General features: G+C 40.7%; 1 protein-coding gene across 3 annotated transcripts in view; it reads right to left on the minus strand.

Annotated features, from left to right (window-relative positions):
- LOC131667651 (lachesin-like) overlaps window positions 1-22,439 on the minus strand; it is a 136,282-nt gene that overhangs the window by 34,794 nt on the left and 79,049 nt on the right. For all 3 annotated transcript variants that reach the window (XM_058941220.1, XM_058941219.1, XM_058941218.1), the window contains exon 3: window positions 5,024-5,130. In XM_058941220.1, the coding sequence (XP_058797203.1) occupies window positions 5,024-5,130 (107 nt within the window). The remainder of the gene's footprint in view (window positions 1-5,023; window positions 5,131-22,439) is intronic.

Consider the following 22,439-nt stretch of genomic DNA (forward strand, 5'->3'; position numbering starts at 1 on the left):
ACGATTGTTCGTACATCTATTTTTCAATAAATATACTTTTATTTTGCAACAGATAAGTCCATCAATAAATTAATAGAGTATCATTTTATAATTGAATCACAAGCACATCAACCAAATATTGAATTGTTCATTCATTTTTATTATTTAATACTGGCATATTATTAGGACCAAACACCCAAACACCAAATGAATAAGCGGTGGTACTGATTATAAACATGAGAGGATATTTAATCAATATATAAAACTCGGATCGTAAATGACATAATATATTTATTTATGAAGGTTTGATTCCTATGATATATTACGCGTTTTTATCAAAATATTTCATTCGCATAGTTACTAAACGTAGTTATTACACATAGTTACTAAACAAGTTTAATTTTAAACTTCTCAAGTATTGCAATCCGCTTCGAGATCGCTTACTTTGCGTATTTTGTTACTTTACTTTTGCATGTTTTTGAGAAAAAAGCCAAAGGTATACGTATAAAGCAGCGAGCTTACAGTGGTGCATTCTTGAAAGATTCTTTCTGAAATTACTTTGTAACGTCAAGAAACGTATGTATGCACTTATACAGCCACGCCACAAGTGGCAGCAAAGGACGACAAGCTTCTTCGCCGGTCCGCGAATATGTACGCATATTACTGAGAGAAAACTGTACGTGAGAGAGAGAGAGAGAGAGAGGAAAAGAGAAAGCAAGGGAGGATGGTGAGGAGGTGAGGTGCGGAGTGAGTTGAAACGCCAGCGGCAAAGCCATTACGACAGTGTTTTACAGACCAACGAGCCGACTTTCACCTTAACTAAGCTTATTCCGCGACAAAGCTCATACGGCGTTCTTGCGAAAATTTCATGCGACAGCAGTGACGGCAGAGCGGGCTCACGACTCCAAACGGGCCGCCACTTTAAACTCAGTTTTTTCTTCTTTTCCTTTACTCTTGCTTGCTTCGTTTCAAAGTGGTTATATTTATTTCCGCCGAAAAAAAGAGCACGCGGAAACGACTTTAAGCGGCAACGGCAAGTGGCCGCGAGGAAAATTTAAATAGCGCTCTCTTTTCCTCTCTCCCGGCTGCTGCAAGAGAGTGCTTGCCGTCGTCGTCGGCGTCGTCGTCGTGGCGTGAGGCTGCGCGCTCACCCCCTTTTTTCTGCACACGCTCGTCAGGCCCCTTAACGAACTCGCAAACTTTGTTCAAGTAAATTTAAGATGCTTACGGGGCTCGCATTAAATAAATGTTGCCTGCTAATTATGAAATTTCTCTACATTCTGGATGATACCCGACTCTTTACTTTTTTTCTCGTTACTCTTTTTATTGCCCAGTACGATGACATATTTTTCGAGTACGCTGCCGAAAAAAAGGAAACTCTATGAAAGGCTGATCATTAAAAAAAAAACTTAGGTTTTTATAGGTAACGTGAAAACAAAAACAATTTTTTTTTCGTAAGTTAAGATAAGCCCAAGATTTAGAAAAAAAGAATGCAGTTTACGAGTCGATTACGTGAAATTAATTTTGAAATAAAATTCCAAGCACTTAAGTGTTTAAAAAAGCACGAATGAAAGCATGTGGCGAAAGGGTATCCACTGTCGAGATGAAGTTTGCAAAGTGAGCTGATAACCTTTTTTACGATAGGGGTAACAAATTGAAAAGTATACAGCGTGCGAGGGAAAGATTGCATTTGCAGTTGGAAGCTGCGTTACGTTTATTGGACCAAGCGAATCCACAAGAAAAAGTGTCTTTCTCTATCGGAGTGCAAGCTCGATTGAAATCTCTGGCAGCGGTTCAAAAGCCTCGAGCGCCAGCGTGCGGCATGTGGCTCTATGTTCCTTCTTTTGTATCCTGCTACTCTTCTACTTGCTGCTGTTTTTTGCTAACGCAAGCCCCGCGGCCGCGAATTAAGCTGTTGGGATAAGCGAATAACTCGAATGCGACTCTGTGTGAGTGTCCGCGACAATTTGTCAAACGGTGATGAAAGCGAGTGAATGGTTTCCGAACGTTTTTGTCATGCCTACACACTCTCTCTCTCTCTCTCTCTCTCGGGCTACCATCCTCACGCCTGGGCGACGTAATGCGCATGAATTTTTCAAAGAATAATCATTTCCATCTCCTCTCCGGGTGAACTCGCGCGCGCACGCTTGTAATTTATTCATTTGACAGTTTGATCGCAAACTTCAGCTGCTGCTAGCTCGCGCACACTTTAGCTCGCCACGATCGCTCTCACTAAATCTCGATGGGCCTCGAGCTTGCAACCAACTTGAGTGGACCCCACTTCTCGCCAGGCGTACCTTCACATTTACATATGAATTGATGTTTTTCTCTTTTACCTTCGGTCACTAACTTTTCTTTCGCTTGCCTCATCCAAGACTTTTTCATTCAAAATAAAAACGTATAGATTATGAGTGTTAAACTTGAAGGAACGGCTGTAAAAATAAAAATAACGGAATCGTGTTTGAATTTCTCTTGATAACGATACTGGATGCTATCTAGTCGAGCTCAATTATTGAATTGAATTATTCATAAACAGTCTGGTACATTATACTAGAAATATAAATCATGACACCAATTAAAAATAGCGTTATTTTATGAACAATGCATTAAGATCTCAAGTTCCGGAACGTAGAGCGAGTTAGCGAGCGCGGTATTGAGGAAGTGTGTGCATGGCAGCGCGTTCGAAGCATTTAGCGCGCGCATACGTCCTTCGAACACGGATTAGAACTCCCTGTCGAAACTATGCCTGGTATTTTAATGAAATTTTCAGCGCATACGAGACCTTAGCAAGAAGTTGGCTAAAGTCTCGAACGAGCACAAGCCTTAGGAGGCTTTCCACACGCCCAACTGGAACACACATTCGCGTCGCTTTGTAACCTCGAGTTTTCCCAGAAGCTCGGCAGTGTGCGCACAAGGCATAGGCAAAACGTAACTTTCGGTACTTTTCCAAATTCTCATAACTCTTGCTCCCTCCTCGTTTCCCAGTCAATAAAACTGAATTCTCTCGCTCGAGCGCGCGCCTGCGAAAGCCGGCTTAAGTTTGCACGAGCTCTCCGCCAATTTTTTTTGCTCAAAAAACACACGTATTGAAAAAAAAAAAAGAAATAAAAACTCTACTCCATCCCACAGGTTTTACGATTCGCTTGGATGATTCATCGCCTGCAGAGCAAGAATTTTCCTATAGCCTTTTTCACCAACTGAACTTTCATCTGAGTCTTCAATAATGTTTGATTCCGTTAAATTTAGTATATTTCAAAAATTAAGCTCACCGCTCTTTTTTCTTCCTACAGGTTCAAAAGTACTGAGCTGTAATAAACTAATTTTTTTTATCACATTTCAAGAAAACAAATTGGATGAGGAATTTTTGGGAAACACGCGTTAGTAGGGCAAATGGCAGAAATCAATCTTGGAACATATTTTACATGGATATTTGAAAATAATAAGCGCGCATAATGAGTTTTATAAATGTCGCAAACATAAGCAATGATCAATGAAAGAAAATTTACATAAACCGTTGAATGGATGAGAAGCAACAGCTACTATAAATGTCAAGCGATGCTAATCTTAATAAGATATATCGGGTAAACTAAATTAGCGTAGAAACCCCCTGAGGACTGAAACGATCAAGAGCGTCAAAATTACTTATTCATATTCAGCTTGAGGGCTGTGAGCTGCCTCTCGCTTGGTACTTTCCGAGAAAGCGTCGCGTGACAAGTCGTTACGTGCGGAGCTGAACGACGACGAAGCCGCGGAACTGCAAAGAACGGCGCTGTCTGTTTTAATCAACTTTTTAAAAATTTCAACGTCGCTGCCGTTGCCCGTTACGTTAAGACCACGGCCTCCTGATTTCCCACCAGATTCTTTGCGCTTTTTACTGCTTGCCTACCATTCACCCTCCAGTTGCTGCTCGATTCTCATTCCCTCTATATTTCATTTTTCATAGTGCACATAAGTACCTACTGTCAACTTTAGCCACCCTCGTTATCCGTTCTCTCTCTCTCTCTCCGTCTCTCTCTCTCCCTCTCTCTCTCTCTCCCTCTCTCTCTCTTTCTCCCTCTCTCTCTCCCTCTCTCTCTCTCTCTCTCTCTCTCTCTCTCTCTCTCTCTGTCAAGACGACACGACACGGTACCGCAAATCCCTGTCTTCTACAAATTGATCACATTTATAATCGACCGCCGCGATTATCTTATGCGCAGAAATTTGAAAAGATTGTAAGATATTTAATCCGTTCGCCGAAGTTTTCATTTTTTACGGACTTATCAAACTTTCCAAACTCTTAAATGCATATCTATCTTATCAGCTTGGAAGGCTTTTTACATCGAGTTCTGTAATTAATCTATAATCTTGCAGCTTACATATTACTTACTTGTATTCTGGTAAACCCTTAAAAATATTTGTCTTATTTTTTATGATATATAAATTCTTGAAGGTAAAGTAAATTAATTCAAAGCTAAAAAATTGTCTTATTTCAACAAAATTTACTATCAAATCTCATTTGCGAATGGCTATTCTCGAAGCACGTCAATTGAACGTGATTTTTTACAGATCTATTGTTAATTAATTAAGTAAAATATGATTGGCTCCATTAATTAGTGCGCGTATGGTTGAGAGTTTGAAAATTTTACAATAGCATTTATCGATGCAACATGAAGTTTTCATTAACAAATATAACCTACTTATTCATTCGGACATTTCTGTGTGGTTGGACGGTACATAACCGATAATTAGTACTCGAATAAATTATTCGCTGAAAAAGTACTGTATATGCATCTCATTGAAAACGCTAGCAACATTAATATTACTGCTAACACATAAAACCTTTATAGCTAATTTACTTCAAAAATGTATATCTAAAATTTTATAATTTAAGAAAGGGTATATTTTTTCCAGCAATATTTCAGTTTCAAGTAAAAAACTGTCTGTACAGAGATTTTATAGAAATGATAAGAAATATGTATAATAGAACTCCACTTCAACAGTAATGATTCTTAAAATGATAAAATTACATCAAACTTAATAGTGATATTCATTCTCATAAACTTACCTTATATGTTCCAAGATTCTCAATAACACAAGGTAAACTAACATCCCTCCCGAGTGCCACTGTGACATTTGGAATAGGCTCAGCAAACATCGGTTTGTCAGAAAGAGCTGAAAATAAAAATAAGTTAGTTTTAAAATTGACAATAAATAAATCAAATGAAATGAGTCAAAATTTATTATTTACTTATAAGAGTGATACAAATGTTATCTCTATCAATGAAAACTATTATATCATTACTTGGCTATAAAAGCTTGATTTCTAGTATAAACTTAGAAACCAAGTAGTTGTTTTTATATGCTGGGGATTCTATTGATTTATATTCGAGATAAGAAGCATATGGAAAATTTCGAATTCAAGATTTTAATATCACATTTACTCGCGAACATTGCATTCGTTAACAAGCACTCGCAAATTCACGTCGTTACACGCTTACATCTCTGAGCAATAATGCAATGCGTTTTGTTATGAATTACGTGAAATTGCATAATTGGCACCACCCGAGTGTTATTCTAATATTCATTGCTAGACTCTTGATGCGAGCACGCGCTTCACGAGATAGTCATTTCCTGCTGCTGAGTTTACTTTAGATATTGTTCTGGGAAATGAAAATTTACTGTTCTATTCCGATTGACGCGTAAATAATTGAGCAATTCAAACGATATTGAAATACTGATGCTGGTGTTCAGCTGTAGTAATGAACAGTACGGTGTACAGTGGTCGTTTCGTGGAGCGTTCTATCTCAGTTGGTTTGTTAGAGCAAAAATTACGAGCTTGCGTCATAAAACTACAGAGACAATATTGAAAAAATTACTACAGATCCTTAGAAACTTTGTAAAATTAGCGAGTTTTGATAAAGCAACCAATGCAATCGTTCAAGTTGAAGAAGATTATCTATCTAATAAATGTAAAAGGTGGCCGAGGATCGGTATCTGCTGCTTTGTACACAACCAAATGCCAGTAAATAATTTTATTTTCTAAATGTGTATCTGACCATTGAAAGCGTGAGATGAAACTTGCGAAGCTAGTTGGGCAGCTGGCCTGATTACTTTTAGTGTTTATTATTGAAAGCGGAGGCGAGTAATAAGTACGGCATCGGTCATATTTGAAAGCTCTTTAAAAGCAAGGACATTTATGAAAACGCGGCCAAGTCAAAGAGAAGAAAAAAATGAAGAGCGCTCAGTTGGACTAAGGAATACACAAGAGAGAAGGCGAGAGCTTCAAGAGTAAAACAAAAGCTCGGCTGGGCGTCGAGTTTTCCCTTTCTCTTTCGCGGGGCGGCTCAGCAACCAGACAGACAGCTGCGCGGGACGTCTCAAAGAGATGGAATAAACGAAGCATTTTCACTTAACACGTGCTCCGTCCGGAAGAGAAGACACCAGCCCGCAATGTACATATAGCACATCTCTCTGCCTCTGTGCATCCTGGGTATATCCGGCTGAAATAATGCTCGCCGCCTCGCGCCGAGGATTGCTTTCATGATGTACGACATGGCGGCGGAATAGAAGCCAGGCGAGAAGAGGCGAGCCTGGCCAAAAGAGGAAGAAGCTTCAAGAGAGAGCGAGGCTAAGGTAAATATCGCCTTGCAATTTCTTTGAAGATCGAAAGAAAAAGACAGAGAGAGAGAGAGAGACCTCTAGGATACGATACAGCTCGATGGATCTCTCTCAAGACATGGTCCAGCACGATGGCGGTACCCACTCGGCTTCCTCCTCGCGAGCGCTAGGAGCCAAAGTAAAAGTAGTGGCGATAAAGGCAACGCGGAAACACGGCCCGAACGAAGTTTGCAGACGAAACGTGGAACTGACAAGTTGCCTTTGACTGGCTGATCTTGCTGAGAATTCCCTTACTTGCTCCTACGGTTTTCCCTCCGCTCCCCCCCCCCCCTCTCGCTCTCTGGCCCTCCCCAACGTGCTCTATTTCTTTCGAGGCAAATACATTTGCCAGCCCGTGCTCCAGTAAATGCACTGTTTAATCGAATCAGATACGGCACGTGGCGTCAGCGAAGGCTCGAGGAACTTGCACTGCCTTTCTTCCTTCCTTTTTTTTCGCGCTCTCTCGGCTTTTTTCTTCTCTCTTTTCTTCTCTTTGCCGCGCGGTCAAAGCGACGGAAGCGAGAAACTTTGGCCCTTGTCCCGGCAAACTTAATGCGCGACGATGAATTCTCGCAACGACGTTGATGGTGCAAACGACTTCATTTGCATTAAATACCAAAGCGCAGCTTTCGAGTGACTTTTCTTGTCCGCGCACAATTATAGCAGTAATCAAAGTAGCCCCACTAATTAATTGTTGCCCGGAAACTCCGTTCTTGTGTCGATATAACTCAATCGAACGCTTAGTCAACAGAAATAATGAAATAATAGTCATATTTGAATGAACAATTATCAGATATTTTGTTATTCAGTAAACGCTCTAATTATGAAATTGTTATGATAAACTTAAATATACTTATTTTCATTACGTTACTTTTGGCCATGTTATATAATATCATTTATTATATAACATTATTTGCATAAATATATTAACATTATATCTGTCGTTACATGCTAATAACAACGAAATGATCGCTGTCAATACAATTATGTAGTGTTATATAGAAAATTATGATTTATGATTGATTGAATCTTTTGTCTACAATGAAAAAAAATATCTTAAATAAAAATGCGATTACTTAGAGCTGGGATACCTTTGAAAGGAATGTCTGTTTTTTCGTGTACCAACAAACCCACAAAACTACCGTAGTATGCAGTTTTTAAGGGATCTGTAAGAGATTAGGCGACAAAGCTCGTTATTATTTATTTTATCCTTGGGGGTCCAAGTTAGCACGCACGCTCGTGCAATTTAAGCACTCGTATTTATTGCTTTTTCGACTAGTGCCGGTGGGGTACATAAGAGCACTTGGTGTTTATAAGCAACCGGATAAAAGATAAAACAGCGCAACGCAACTTTCTAATTTCTTAATAGAGAAACTCTCATCACATTGGTTTTACCGATAATTAAAATGTATTTCAAATTGTTTTATAATAAAAACAAATGAACTTTAAATAAAATAAGGCAGTTTTCTTAATGATTAGATGAAATTTCAAGGCTTTTGGATACAGATGGCGCATTAAATTTGCTCCTCTACAATAGTTCTAGAAGTTCTAGAAGTAGGCGCAGACTCTGAAAATGCTGGTCAGCACTCGAAGTCGAATAAATCAACGAAATATATAGAACGATCAAATTTTTACGACGTTTCTTGGCCGTAAATCGCGTTCGCCATATATAGTTTAATGAAATACACGAGCAGCCGTGAAAATTAATAGGATTTTTACCCGGGAAAATGAAAAGAAACGTATCAGCAGTATCTTGTCAAATATTCCACTTGCAGGGCGAGCATAAAAAACTGACTGTATAATAAAAAAAGGAAAAGCAGCAGCAAGGCCATTTCGATTTTTCGCACCATTCACCATCTGGACGTCTACTTACGTACGCATCAGAGTCCGTTCGCATTAAAAAAAAAAGTGATCACATGCGACCGCAGCTCGTAAACGTAGTGGCGAACGAGCAATCGTATATCGGCCCCTTATATGTGCCCTCTTTTTCTCGATTCTACTCATGCGACAATTCTCTCTCGCTCTCTCTCCCTTTTCGCGCATGACTCGAGTTACGGCTTTTCGCTTCAGCCATCTCCAAGTGAGACAACTGCCTCTATTGATGGGAGTTAGCTACGGAATGGGAGGGGGACACGCGAATAGCAAGAAAAAAAGAAGACTGTAGCAGAGGGCGCAAAAAAAGGAGATACCTAAAGAAATGAGAGGAGGCTGTAGCAGAAGGGAAATCGAGAGGAAAAAGAAAATGGAAAGGCCGCGCAAAAAGAGCTGTAAAACAGAAAATACCGAAAATGGACGCCACGCAAGAGCTACTCCGTATTCTGAATACAATACGTGTATGTAAGCTTTTGCTGACAGGCAAAATAATCCTACAATGCAGAATGAAAGTCAAATATCACGGTCTTCGTATTCAGCCACAAGGCAAATTTTAAAAACAAGGCGTAAAACATACATTAGCAAGATAACAAACAAAATCAAAGAAAAATTGGACTCGTAAGGAAAGAAGATTAAGAACGGAATAATCGAGAAAGAAGAAAATAACAAAGAAGAGGCTAAATAAAAGGTGAAACTATAGAATCGAAAAGAAGAAAAAAGGAAAAAGAAAGAAGGAATAAAAACGGACGGATGGCAAGAAATAAGGAAGAGGGTTATGCGAGTGGGTAAAAGGTGTGCGGATCCCGCTATTCGAAGGGGTTTATCAGCAATAACTCGGGCTCTTTCATATCTCGCCAATAATTTCTCGCCGAGTGCTAGCAGAGAGAGAGGGAGAAGCTAAGAACTCGGCGCGGTCCTTGCGTTGCCGAGGATTCTTTACCACTCTTTCCCCCGCTTCTCCCCACACCTCTTGTGTGCAGTTTGAGAAAGTGCACAGAGTAGGAGAGAGAGCAAAAGAGTCTGGCGAATAGATAGATGTATCCCTGGCTAAGTCGAGGTAGAGATATAAGCCGATCCAACTTGAATTTATCCGACAGATAAAAATGTCTCTTGGAGTTTATATAAGAGGGACAGAGACGCGCGCGCGCGACCCCGCGCCCAGGAGAAGATTTCAATAAAACCCTCGATTGTAAAGTACCGTCGGATAGAAAAGACTGTCCAGGCCGTTACAAGGGTCAATGGAGCTCAAAGTCGACTGGCACGCTCTCACTCCCTTTTATCCTTTGGCTGTGCATGTATCTTATCTGGATATATTTTGTCGCGCGCGTAAACGCTACAAAGAGGTATGACCTTGTACATATGCGTAGATATCCATAGGTCGCTGCAACATATATCTGTACTTGGAGCATATGTGAAAACCGTTTCTACGAATGTTTTACATAGATGTGAAGTCCAAAATAAAAAAGAACAGCTCTTTTATTATCCGTATGTTATTCGACTGATACCTAAGTGATTACATTTGGAGAAGTTTAAGGCAGCAAGGCACAGAAATGCACTTTTTTATAATCTGTAGGTATAGTTTGTTTCAGTTACAGAGTTCGCGATGAAAGTTTGCGTACATTCAGTTACTCAAACTCAAGCGTTGACATGATTAAAACTTGCTCGTATAAATGGACTAAACATACGCATTTGTCAACGAATTATAAAAAGGGTAAAGGGCTTCGTCACTCTCTGCAAATGTCAATGTTGACTGTTTCGTCGCCTGTTAATTTTACAGCTCGTTGGAAGTCGTCATTTCCACTCGGTAAGTTATGAATTCAATGTTGAACGCGCATTTTTAATTAAAAACAAGACACTCCGTTTGCCTCTGCCCGCTAAGAACGTGCAGCTGGAATTTTTCATTTCAGCTTCTAATTGTCCGCCACAACTACATTGCAAGCAAAACAAAGTTGATGAGTGAGCGCGAGCTCAGGCGCTCATTATTCAATACGCAAACGCTGCTCTGTCCATTAGTAAAAGTAGTGTATCTATCTGTATAAATATGTAGAAAGCAAGAGAATTGTTTCATAGCCAAGAAAATTGTAGTCGAAGTGGCATTAAAAGTAGCGGAATGAAGGGGAGAGAGAGAGAGAGAGGAAGTATAGGAGGAGGACTAGAGGAAGCACACTGACACATTCACACGTAGGAACAACGATGGCATAAGGCCTGCGAGAGAGCCGCGCGAAAGCGTAATTAGTCCGGGACACGTCCGTGCGGACTCGCGGCAAGATTAATTGCATGCCGGCAAGTGGCCGCTCGCTCTGCTACCTCGTGTGCTCTTTCTCTCTCTGTGCCCATCGGATGCATGCGCGTGTACTAGCGAAGCACGTGCCACCAATCCCCCGCGGCAACCGAGCAAAGGAAACGCGCTGGATGCGGTTTCGCGCGCACTCTTTCTCTCTCTTGCTCACGTGCAACCTGATACACACATGTGTGTACATGTAAGCACTGAATTGATCGATTTCTAATCTACACTCCGATGCTTATGCAGATGTATCAGCTTTCGAACTTTGTTATACTTTTCAGTAGAAAAATTTATAGAACCACGCTGAAATAAAGTCAGTGTACGGTGGAAAATGAAGATTGTTTTGTACTACTCGTCAAACGTTCAGATTAAAATTCAAAATCCGCTTGGGCATTGGGAAAAAGTTGAAAAATAAACCGAAGATAGGCTTTGTAAAAAGAGGAAGAAAAAACAATGTTGTTACAAATTTTAGAATTATCAAATTTTATTTTTCGATAGATTTTCGAAGGAATTGAACGAAATCACGAATTTTATCTTTTCTTGGAATCCAAGTTTTATGCAGCTGTAAAACTTGTTGTCAGACAATCACATTAATGAAAATTTTCTAGTTAAGCAGGTTAATGCGATTCCGTTATATACATCGATTTCAAGACTTTTCATTCGGGATAATTTTTACTGACGAAATAGCAAATGACAACACCGATTTTTATGTAATGTTATAGCTGAGATGAAAAATGTATAGTTGTCGAAAAGACAATGTTGCCAAAAGATTGAATGAAACAGGTATTGGCTGTGGTATACGTAAGCTCAAAATTTGTATCCCTAGGTAAAAGCCTAAAAGTCGCAAGATGAAAATACCAGCAACACAAAAGTAGAAATAATAGTTTACGTAGCTTCGACTAGCTGCGGTGCGTAATAAGCTGAAAAGCTTTTCTTCGTATATATGCTCGCCTGCGCGTAACAAAAACAAAAGGAAAAGAGCGCGCAAAGCAAGGATAAAAGGGATCAAAGCGAGGGAAATATTTCTTTTGTTACTTATTTAAAGCCGCTCAAATATTAACATTCGCTTTCCTGGGGCGTTTCCACTACATAATACATAGCCTCCTGGCTGCTGGGGATACATATACACGCATAGCTAACACGAGTAACGAGAGAGAGAGAGGGAGTAGAGAGCACAGGCGCATTCACACAGACGCCGACTAGTTGTAATTTATCCGCGAGTATCTACGCAAACGTGATAGCAGGCGCGCGTTCATCCGTTCGGCAGATAATAATGAACTGATGGATGCGTAAGCCACTGCACTGAGCAGTGCCCGTTATGTATTTATGTTGCAAACGAGCAGCAATCGGAATCGAATACAGAGAGAAGAGCAACCTCGAACTAGCGGTAAAATGGAAAGAGCAAGGCTGCGCAGCAATGATTAGACGATAGCTCTACTAGGCATTCGGTTGATACTGCGGCAATGCTCGATATCGCATCGTTGCCAATTCCATTAGTCCAATTGCCAGTGGGAATAGCGCTCCGGCTCACTCCCCCAAGGTCTTCTCATATTTTGGACCCACACACACGCACACGCGCGCACGGACACACACCGTAAACGTCTCAGCGCGTATACCTCAGTGCTGTCTCTACCATTCTCCTTACTTTCCTTGCTCGAGTCGGCCACCTTGCGATCAACTGTTTCAGCAAATTGAAACCCGCCGCTCACTGCTACGCGGCTGACATGCTAATCGCCCCTCGGCTCATCCGGCACGTTTCTTATTTGCGGGATATGAACGCGCAGCGAAAGGAAAACTTGGTGCCAATGGGTCCCAGGAACACGCGATTCTCTATCTCTCTCTCTCTCTCCGCTTACTGCTGCACGTTTCTTCACTGGGCATTGAAACTTTTGCTTTTGTGGCTGACTTCCTCTTTTCCTGTTGCTTCATTATGGCAAATCAAACAAGAGCGAATTTTCTTTTACCGCGAGTATGTTTCATTCTTTTCTTTCTCCTTTTTCTTTTATACGATAATTGTAGTCAACGAGAGATTGGATTTGGATATCTACCGTCATTACAAAATACGGCGTATTCACGTAACTACTTTGTTCGGATTGTGGTTTATTTGTTGTACTATTTGTCGTATCTTTTGCGGATCATTATCGAATTATTTCATTATAGAATGACAATAGATTATCATAAAAAAATCAACGACACGTTGGAAATTGATCGTGTAATTTAGCTCGTTCTTTTCTCGTCCTTTTAGAAAAAAAAGAACCTGACAAAGTGAAGTCAGTTTATTTCTGATCTGATTGGCTGAAAGATAGTCACGTGATCAGCTGTTGCACGAAAGTATATATATGTGGTGTATTCTCATGAAAGATTACAGCAGATATTCGTACGTGATTAAGCGTTCGAAAATTCCATCTGTATATAGTAAGCATGAATTTAATATGATGTGAATGATTTAATCATACTAACCTCAAAATAAAAACCGACTGATACCTCGATAGAAAACTAATTGAATTTTGCTCTATGAATAAACAAAGTCTGCAATAAAAGATACAAATCGATAGATTACCACGATAAAGTATTGTACAGTTATTTCCGCTTTATTCAGTTGCTAATATTATATTAATGCATTTTTTAAAAATGCACTAATTATTATTGTGAACGTCTAGGAAAATTCTAATTTTTCTCGAATTTATATAACATTTTTATTATGTTTGTGGTACTCTTTAATGGTTTTTTGATACAGAAACTCCGATAAAAACTTAAAAGTTCACTGATAGTATTTAAAATCATAAGTATCAACTTGACTGCTTTATTTCCCAAGAAATAAGATTGCCGACTTTATCTCATATGAAATCATCGAAATATTTAATGTATATTGAATTTTCGAATTTTTAATGTCGTCGATAAAAGTTTCGAAGTATATTTGTGCATTAAAATAAATGCGAAAAACGTCGAAAAAGATGTGCGCGAAACGCGTTAGACGTCACTAGTATATGAAACCCGTGATTGCGCTTTTACAGGCGACTTTTCGGTATTGATTATTTCACTTTATGCTATGCTAATTAGTTTGTTGATCACAATGGTGCCACTTCAAAAATCGAATTATTTTAGAAGCCTGCGTTATCTATCGCTCAATTCATATCAGATACGCGTTTTTGGATCGTAATAAGATCTAATTTTCTGGCGGTTAAAACTTTTCACGCGTATCATTAGAGTGATTTTCCCGCGGGAATATGCATACGTATAGGCAAAGCCATCGAAGCTCGCGAGAGCTTGCAGCAAAGCTAATCTATCCGGAGATTGATGAGTGTGCGGAGTATGGCCACTGATAAATGCTGTACGCTGCCTCATGTAAAGGACCCCGATGTACTGCTAGTGATTACTATTATACCAAAGGTTCCATCACAATATAACAATTTCCACTGGAATTTCTCTATCGGCTATGCATTATATTTGTTTAATAACATTTATTTAACTTTGTTGAATCTTCATAAACTGCGTGTGAATTCAAGGTAAATAAATTTCAAGCATCGACAAATAATCAGGGGAAATTGTTTTGAAAATATTAATTTTCGCAGTAGCGAAATGTACGTGTCGAGGAAAACATCAATCAAGCAAACGCAATGGAAAATTAACAGCAAATAATGAGCGCACGGATATTTCAGCATTTATAATCAATATAACAAATATCTTTTTCACTCGTGGATTTATTGATATTTTTTGCATTATTGTTCACAATTTAGCCATCATACATGCGCTTGTGCATTTGTGTTATTATAATTGAAATGTAAACATGGTGAATTAATGATGGCGAGTTCAAATAATTGTAAATGTCAAAATAATAAGTCGAAAGGGACAAAGGAAGCATATCAAGTGCGGCGATGCGTTAGAGGAGTAATTATATTCATTGAAATGGGGCTAACATTAGACACGTGAGAGCACGTTTTTTCAGCACGGTGCGATTTAAGTTTAATTACATAGGTATTAAGTATAGCGAGTCGAGCAAGCAAGGCGAGGCGAGGCCCTGACGATTTTCCGGAAGGACGGAAGCAAGAGAGAGAGAGAGAGAGGAAGAACGCGCGCACTCTGCAGAACTTAACGAGAATTCAGTTGCAGAGTAAGGGACAAGGGAGAACGAACGCCGCGTGCTTTGGAGACATATTCGTTAAACTGCTCGAGCGCGCGTGACATAACGTAGATTAATGAGAATGAAAACTCTGCTGGAAATTTCGGAAAGCCATTGTGTCATGTCCGTCAACGTAAATAAGATCTCGAGATATCACGTCCTGCGGAGATGGTATTTGCAAGGCGCGTCTTTCCATATTTTTATGAATGAAAGTTGATATATTTCATATTTATCTATCGAGTGTCGTACGTGAATTAGTCAAGCCTAAGTAATAAAGCATTCATATTCGTGTTTTTGTTATCAATTGCAAAAAGCAATATATTCTAAAAGAAGAAAAAAAGGAGGAGTAAAATACATGACATTGAGTCGGTGCTACCATGAGTAACTGGCTTCATAAACTATTTACTTTGAAGATTCATGCAATATTTGGTACGGGCGTTTTAGCTCTTTGGCCGTTTCTTAATTATAAATGATATCCAAGACTGAAAGTTTATTAGCGCAAGCTTGACTGCCAAACGTATAAGAAGGAGTAAGATAAATTGTCGTACTCCTTTCTTCTTTTATTTCTTTATCTAGATTCGCGTAACTTTATGATCACAGCTTGGAGAGAAAAAATAAAAGGAACTCCTTCTTTTCTCAGTAGAACAGAATGCTTCTATTAGAAAGTTATAAAAAAGATTTATAAAGTAAATACTATTTCTTGTAGATATTTTCATTGAATTTTCACCGGTGATATTGAATGACTATTGTTAGATTAAATTTTATTTTCGAAAAAAAAATCTGTTTTCGTATTTCACACATGAATGCCAACTTTGTAACAACGTACATTTTTGAAGCGGAGATCTCTGAAGTCGTGATCTTTACCTACTCCATCAAATAATAGAAAAATCGATAGGAGCTATGAAAAAAAGAGGATGTTGCAGGGTACAGAAAGAGAGAAAATTAGAGGAAGAGAGAGAGAGAGAGAGAGAGAGAGAGAGAGAAAGAGAGAAAAGGAGAGAGTAAGAACATATAAAGGCAAATGCAGATATCAAGCAGCACCTCGCGTGTGCACATCATTACTAGAAGGTCAACGAGCATTTCTCGACCGGCAGCATATGCTGCCGATGGAGGCGTCAAGCCTGCGCCTTTATTGAGTGGCATATAGGTCGTGCGAGCGCGTTTCTTTCCTTTCCAGCATGATGGCCCCAATTTTCTTGCCTGCTCAGTCTTCAACGAAAGAAAGAGAGAGAGAAAGAGAGAGAGAGAGAAATATACGCGTTCGCATGCATCAGCTGCGACATTTCAGCGTCCATTCGAGCGACCCGCGGAAACGAGTTTCTTCGTCTGCTATACTTACATTACTATAGCAAGTCGCGTGGAATATACGGTAAATGGCCGAATATGCATTAACACGGTCGAATTCTATGATGAGATTACAATTTTTATCATCTAAATATCACTTGTTGGAATAACAAGTAGCTTTCATATTTCTGTTGCCAAATACAGATGGAATTGAAAACAGATATTCTAGGAAAGAGGTTTTCTGAGAAGCGTAAAAATATTGATGATGCAAGCAATTCCTGTGGTCGAGTATCTAGAATAAGACCATCAGATTCACCATTTATTCATTTGATTTGGTGCAAGAATAATTTCTGCTCGAGTAATCAGTTGGAAAGATATGCTTGAATAGCATCTAGTCGGTTTATTATTAAAAAAATTTGTTGTTTTTTCAGTTTTTTCGATAGAACACAGGTAATAAAGTAATGGAAAATCTATCGTTCCGTTTAGTGTAAATGCTATTATTAATCAAGCTATATTTTTTAAGTAACAAGTAAATTTGAAAAAGTCGTAAGCTGTCATCGTAACACACTCAACAATGTCCTCGCAATAGTGTCATTATATATCAGATTGTACGAACGTCGCGTAATTGAGTAATGCAGAGAGACAAAGAGAGAGCGAGCGCGAGTAAACAACGTTATTTTGTAAAACCGTCTCGTCGCGAATAATCCCTTTAGAAGAAGAGAGAGATATATACGTATATATATAAACGTCGGGCGTAATCTTGCAAGAGCGGTGCGCGGACTCACAAAGCCGCTTGTAGTCTCGTTCAAGCAATTTAAATTCCAAATATCACGAAACGAAATTAATCCAATGCGGAAAGTGGCAAAACGCGCGAGCGAAGAATGGAGTCGCATTCGAAGCAGCGTCACGTCTCGTACCACCGGCGCTGCTGCTGTCGATCCCGCAGCAGCCAGCAGCCCGAGACTATTTTAACGCGGCGGAGCGCGCGTCGACGGGCCGCAATTCAATCATTCCCATTCCGCTCCCAATCCTACGCGACGAGTCTCGCGTGCCTTATAAAACTTTCAGCAGTCTCTTCCTCTCATTCTTCTCGCTGGAGAGGAGGCAGGCACCGGTAGCAGCACCGAGGTAAGCAACCTTATTGTTATCGGCGCACTCACACACCACCGCAGCCAGCAGCTCCGACGGATAAATGTAGAGAAGAATGAAAAAAGCAACGAAAAATAATAGAGGGAGCAGAAATTCGCCACTCGACTAGCGTCGGATAATGGCGCGTAATAGGATATTTCAGGAGCCGTGATGCTTTCTTTTATCGGGTCGAGCATTTAAATGCAAAGCATTATTCAAATGGCAGCTACTCGTGTTGCTGCTGGCGTCGGCGCGTTGCCGCGCTCGCACACACGCGCACACCAAAAGAGTCGCGCAAGGGAGGCACACCGAAACCTCCCCTCTGCCCCCTCTGGGATAGGAGGCTTCATTTCCTGATATTCAAATTGGCTCAAGCATCATCCCGCGGCCATACCACCAGTCGCACAGCCAACTGCATCGCTATATCTTCTCGTTTCGCTTCAAGTTTTTGCTCCCTTGCTGTCCTACTAATATTTCCAAAAGTGACCACGAGTGAGGGAATGCAAAATAAGCTGAAGCCTTGCTTGCGCCTATTGTCGAGCTGACGGAGGATAAGAGGCACTGAGAAAATAATCAGAAGCAACGAGTTGCCGCCAGCAACTAGCGTGAAATCTCGATTGCATTTCTTTTGCGGCGCCTCTTTCGCGGCTCTTGCCACCGCAGCTCGCTCACGCTGGGCGCTCGTTATTTTACGATTAAAAAGGGGAAAGCCAAACCGACCGCGAAATAACTCATTCTGCTCAAGCGACCGAGTGATCGCGGGGTAAATGAAGATAATACTAAAAAGAAGAAGAAGAAGAAGAAGCAAGAAAACGAGGAAATAGCAAGAGAAACGCAGCGGTGCTGGAGGGGGGATAAAATGACTCTCTCTGAGCGGTTTTAAATATGTAAGCACGTTATGTTCCGCGATTCGCACGCGCGGCCGAGGCTCTCTATGAAAAAGTCAAATAGACGAGGGAGAATTATAACGCGAGGTTAGTACGCGGAAAGCCTCATGAATCAGTGATAACTCTTTTTGCTCTCTCTCTCTCTCTCTCTACCTCTCTTCCTCCCTCGCGACGGACAATGAGCTTCCGAGGGACGCGCCAACCTTCTCGTATATTTCACGACCTTGCAATGACGCCCGCTAGCTTTTGAATTTTAAGTGCGTTTTAATCCCTCGCAATGTCACCCTTGCGTAATGTCCCGGTGAAACTGCCAGAAGGACTTTTAATTCTTGGCCGAACGATTTTAAAAGGAGATTTCCTAGAGGTTAATTAGCTCGATCATGCTACCTTCAGTCCTAATGAAACGGATTATCGCTGCAGTCTCTCCGACGCTCTTTTCCGCCCGTATTAATCGCGCTACATCGTCTCAATTGTATTTGCGCTCCTTAATCGTTTTTACATCTCCGCCGATGATTTTCATTCGTTTCAATCGGCCGTGTGCGGCAAGTTTTTCGAGCAATGAAAATATTCAATAAAAGCGCTATTAACTGTCTAACTCTCATAAATTGCGTACCTTTTTTGCTCCATATATCAGGGCATGGTATCCCATGTTATAAAAGAGCTCATAAAATATGTGTAATGGCCATAAAACCTTTTTAAAATTGCATTAGTCACATATGAGTTGAAATGACACGTAAATGTCTACTCGATTTAATAAATAACAGTGCGTTTGCTTGGCGACAATAAGCAAATAAAAAGAAACAAAATATAACAAAAAGGAAAAGAGAGATTTAGCCGTGTAGGGTAGGTGATCTATCAGGTAAGACGTTTAGTTATCAAATTAACTCAGTCTATATACAGTTAGGAGGTCTGACAGCCCATTCGACAGTGACGCGCTCAACGCGATTACAACTCTCAATCTTGAGAGAACGGCGATGCACGTGAGAAAGATTGTCGGTGGTAACGCGCCGGGGAACGGATGGAGGAGCCCGAGCAAAAGAAACTTTTGGCGCTCGTTGACCTCTCTTCTTCTAGCTTGTCCAGTCGTCCTGTGTGCTTTCCGGGAAATTTATACGTAGCCAGCGTAGAAACCGCTATCTTTTAATTTATGCGACGAGCGAGAATTTAATATTCTTGGAGCGCGTCGGGGACGCTCGCGCGTGCCGGCCGACGAGTCTCGCACAGAGACCGAAGTGGGAGGTATTACGCGGGCCAAAGGTTCCTCGGGGGCGCCTCGCTCCTTTGTCGCGCACGCTCGCTGCCCTTTTGCATCTCAAAAAGGGTTAACGGCCGCGATTTCCCGCGCGACACCCCGCTCGTGCTTCTCTTATATGCGCACGGTTAGCAATGTGTTTGTTTCTACTCGCATCTTTAGCTTAGAAGTGATCGTAACTTTTATTTCTTCTCACTTTACATTGCCAATGAATTCGGCGCTTTACAAGTGAATTTCAACGCTAAAAAAACTTCGTTGGTATCAAAGAATTCCATTAAAAAAAGAACAGGCTTCTACGTATAAATTAATACCTATTTTTATGAACGCAAATTTGGTTTTATTATTGTCACAAGACAAAATTGCTTCAAGCGCAAGGTGAAGAGTCGATGATCTGATACAGAACCCTAAACTGTCACTGTTTCGACTAAAACACACATCCCATACGAGTACATAATTTCAGCTCAGCGGATTTGAATGTCTTATCTTTTTTTAAGTGATCATATGCGCCACAGGTATTCAAAATAGTCCAATCGTAAATTTTACCGATTCCGTGTGAGATGGTCGATCGAAATTACAGCCTATCTCCGATACAAAGCAGTCAATAGTAAAATTGATGTACCTTCCGAGTCAAAGTCACAGAGTAAAGCAGGTTACACGCTCTTTGATGAAATCTTGAGATCGCAAGCTCGGATTTCAGCGCTCTAACACTGCGATGTGACAAAACGAAACTTTCTCCGTTATCCAAATAAAAAGATTGCTGCTTGACGAGCTGAAATTGATAAGAATACCGCGAAGAACAAAAGAAGAAAATCCAAGCTTGGCGGGATATGCGCTGAAACTGTAATTATACCGCTGTACGCTCGGCGTGCGGCTTAATTTGGATTTGCAATTGGCCGTAGTCTCTCTCCTCTCTTTTTGCTAAATCTCAATTCTCAACGTTCCTTCTGCCGAGATTAGGTCTAATTGATTTATTTTGCTTTATTTGCCGGGGAGCAAGCTCGCTATTACCCTTTGTCTTTTGGCCTCACACCAGAACTCGACCTCTTATACCACTGGGTCGCGGGGTGTATTAAGACACGACGTCCTGCATACCGAAATCCACGCACGTGCGAAAAGTTTTAGCGCACCGCGCCACGGTTCGACTCTTAACTCCTGCGCGCACGCGCCATGCTATGTTCCTTGGGAGGCGAGCTTGTAAATAGACTCCTGTAACTGTGCTTAAAAGAAAATCAACTGAGTTTATCTTCAGAGACCTTTTGCTAAACGTATCCATGCTTCGCAAATTGGCATCTTCCTTTTTCCTTTGCTGCAATAACGTCACAATCTAAATATATTGATTTCTCAAGTTGTGTCAGATTGGCTAATATGACGAATCAACAAATTTCCTCAAATTTAGATGCAAAAACAATTTTATCAATTGAATAAATCATATTGAAAGAAATGATTTCATTATTCTACAACGAGGCTTTTGTTGATATAACACGTTTCGACTACATTCGAATCATCCAGTTATTCGATTTTCCGTTCCATAAAATTTCATTTTGTATGATAAAGTCGTCACCAGCGTATTCTTGATAAAATACTGCCAGAAAGCTCATCACGCCTCATCAGCTTAACATATGTCTCAATAAGAATCGTACACGAGATATAAAGATTCACGACGCAACCACTGAGGGTAATCGGGGAGGCAGCAGAGAAGCACGAAACGGGTGGGTGTCCTTTATTTCTGAAAATAATCACGCCTAGGTTGTCTCCATCATTATGTTACTTTTTCTCCTTGCAGTCGGCTACCACCAATAGGAATAATTTAAGGTTATCTCGTGTTCCGAATAAATAGAAGATGCTGCCGGAAAAATATCCGGTTACGGCAAGGTATCTCTCCGTCGACGTTGGCCGTAGGGCACGGGTGCACATCGGAAGGAGCATCACGCGCGGGACATAACCGATCGAAAAAGAGAAAGAGAGAAAGCTCACCGAACTTGCACTATCTCCCTCTCCTCTCTCTCTCGTTTTTCTTTCTTGCTCGATTTTCGATCCACGCTCTGCTCGTTTGCTGATAGAGAGTGAGAGAGAGAGGGACGCCGACGGGCTTCTTATCTGTAATTTATACTTTCAATTTAGCCGTAGCTCTCTCACAACCGGCGACCAGTCACTCAACTCCATCGAGCTTACTTACTCCTTCTCTCTTTTACTCTCTTATCCCTCTTTGCTCTCCATCTGTTTGTCTGTGTATATAACTTAGTAGATTCCTCTCTTACTCGCTCTCTTTCAGGCCTTGCGAGAGCCAGTTCGGAAACAACTAGATCGAGGAGATTCCCCTCTTGATATCCACTTCCTCTCGATCTCCTCAGTAGTTCCTTAATTCTCTTGAAGCTTATCGGACACCTCTCGCAAGCTGCAGAGAATTAACGCTCATTATAAGACGCTTATAGGATTCCACGCTGTTTATTAAGCTGCGCTTATTTTCGATGTCGCGCTGCCGCGCCGCCGCAACGTCACGCTAGCCAGAACTGCTACTCTTTCTCCCATCAACTATTTAACGAGAGCCACTCGACTCATCTTCATTTATTTTTATCCGCGGATTTCGAGTATCATATGTAGTCGTAAAATATTACGGTCAACGTTTGCAGGAGCTTCACTTCCTTGAAAGCCTTTTTGTTTCATAATCCTCTTAAAATTCAACTACAATAACGAGCAATTTTAACTTGAATATTGCACTCCGATACAGTAATATCCGTGCTTCACATTATTTCCAAGTTACACCGGTCTAACGCGAAAAGCCCAAGAATCTCGAATTTCTTTATCGTACTGAGTTCCAATTCGCTCTCTTGCGCTCAATCCACTTTGATCGCTGGCGCGCCTCGGCAGCTAATTTCAATTTGGCCGAGAGAGGGAAGACTCTCGCGCGCGAAAGATTAAACTGGAAACTTGGCTCGAGAGAGAGAGAGAGAGAGAGAGAGAGAGAGAGAGAGAGAGAGAGAGAGAGAGAGAGAGAGA

This window comes from Phymastichus coffea, unplaced genomic scaffold, assembly GCF_024137745.1.
Source record: "Phymastichus coffea isolate CEN01 unplaced genomic scaffold, Cenicafe_Pcof_1.1 PCOF00069, whole genome shotgun sequence".
Lineage (NCBI taxonomy): Eukaryota > Metazoa > Arthropoda > Insecta > Hymenoptera > Eulophidae > Phymastichus > Phymastichus coffea.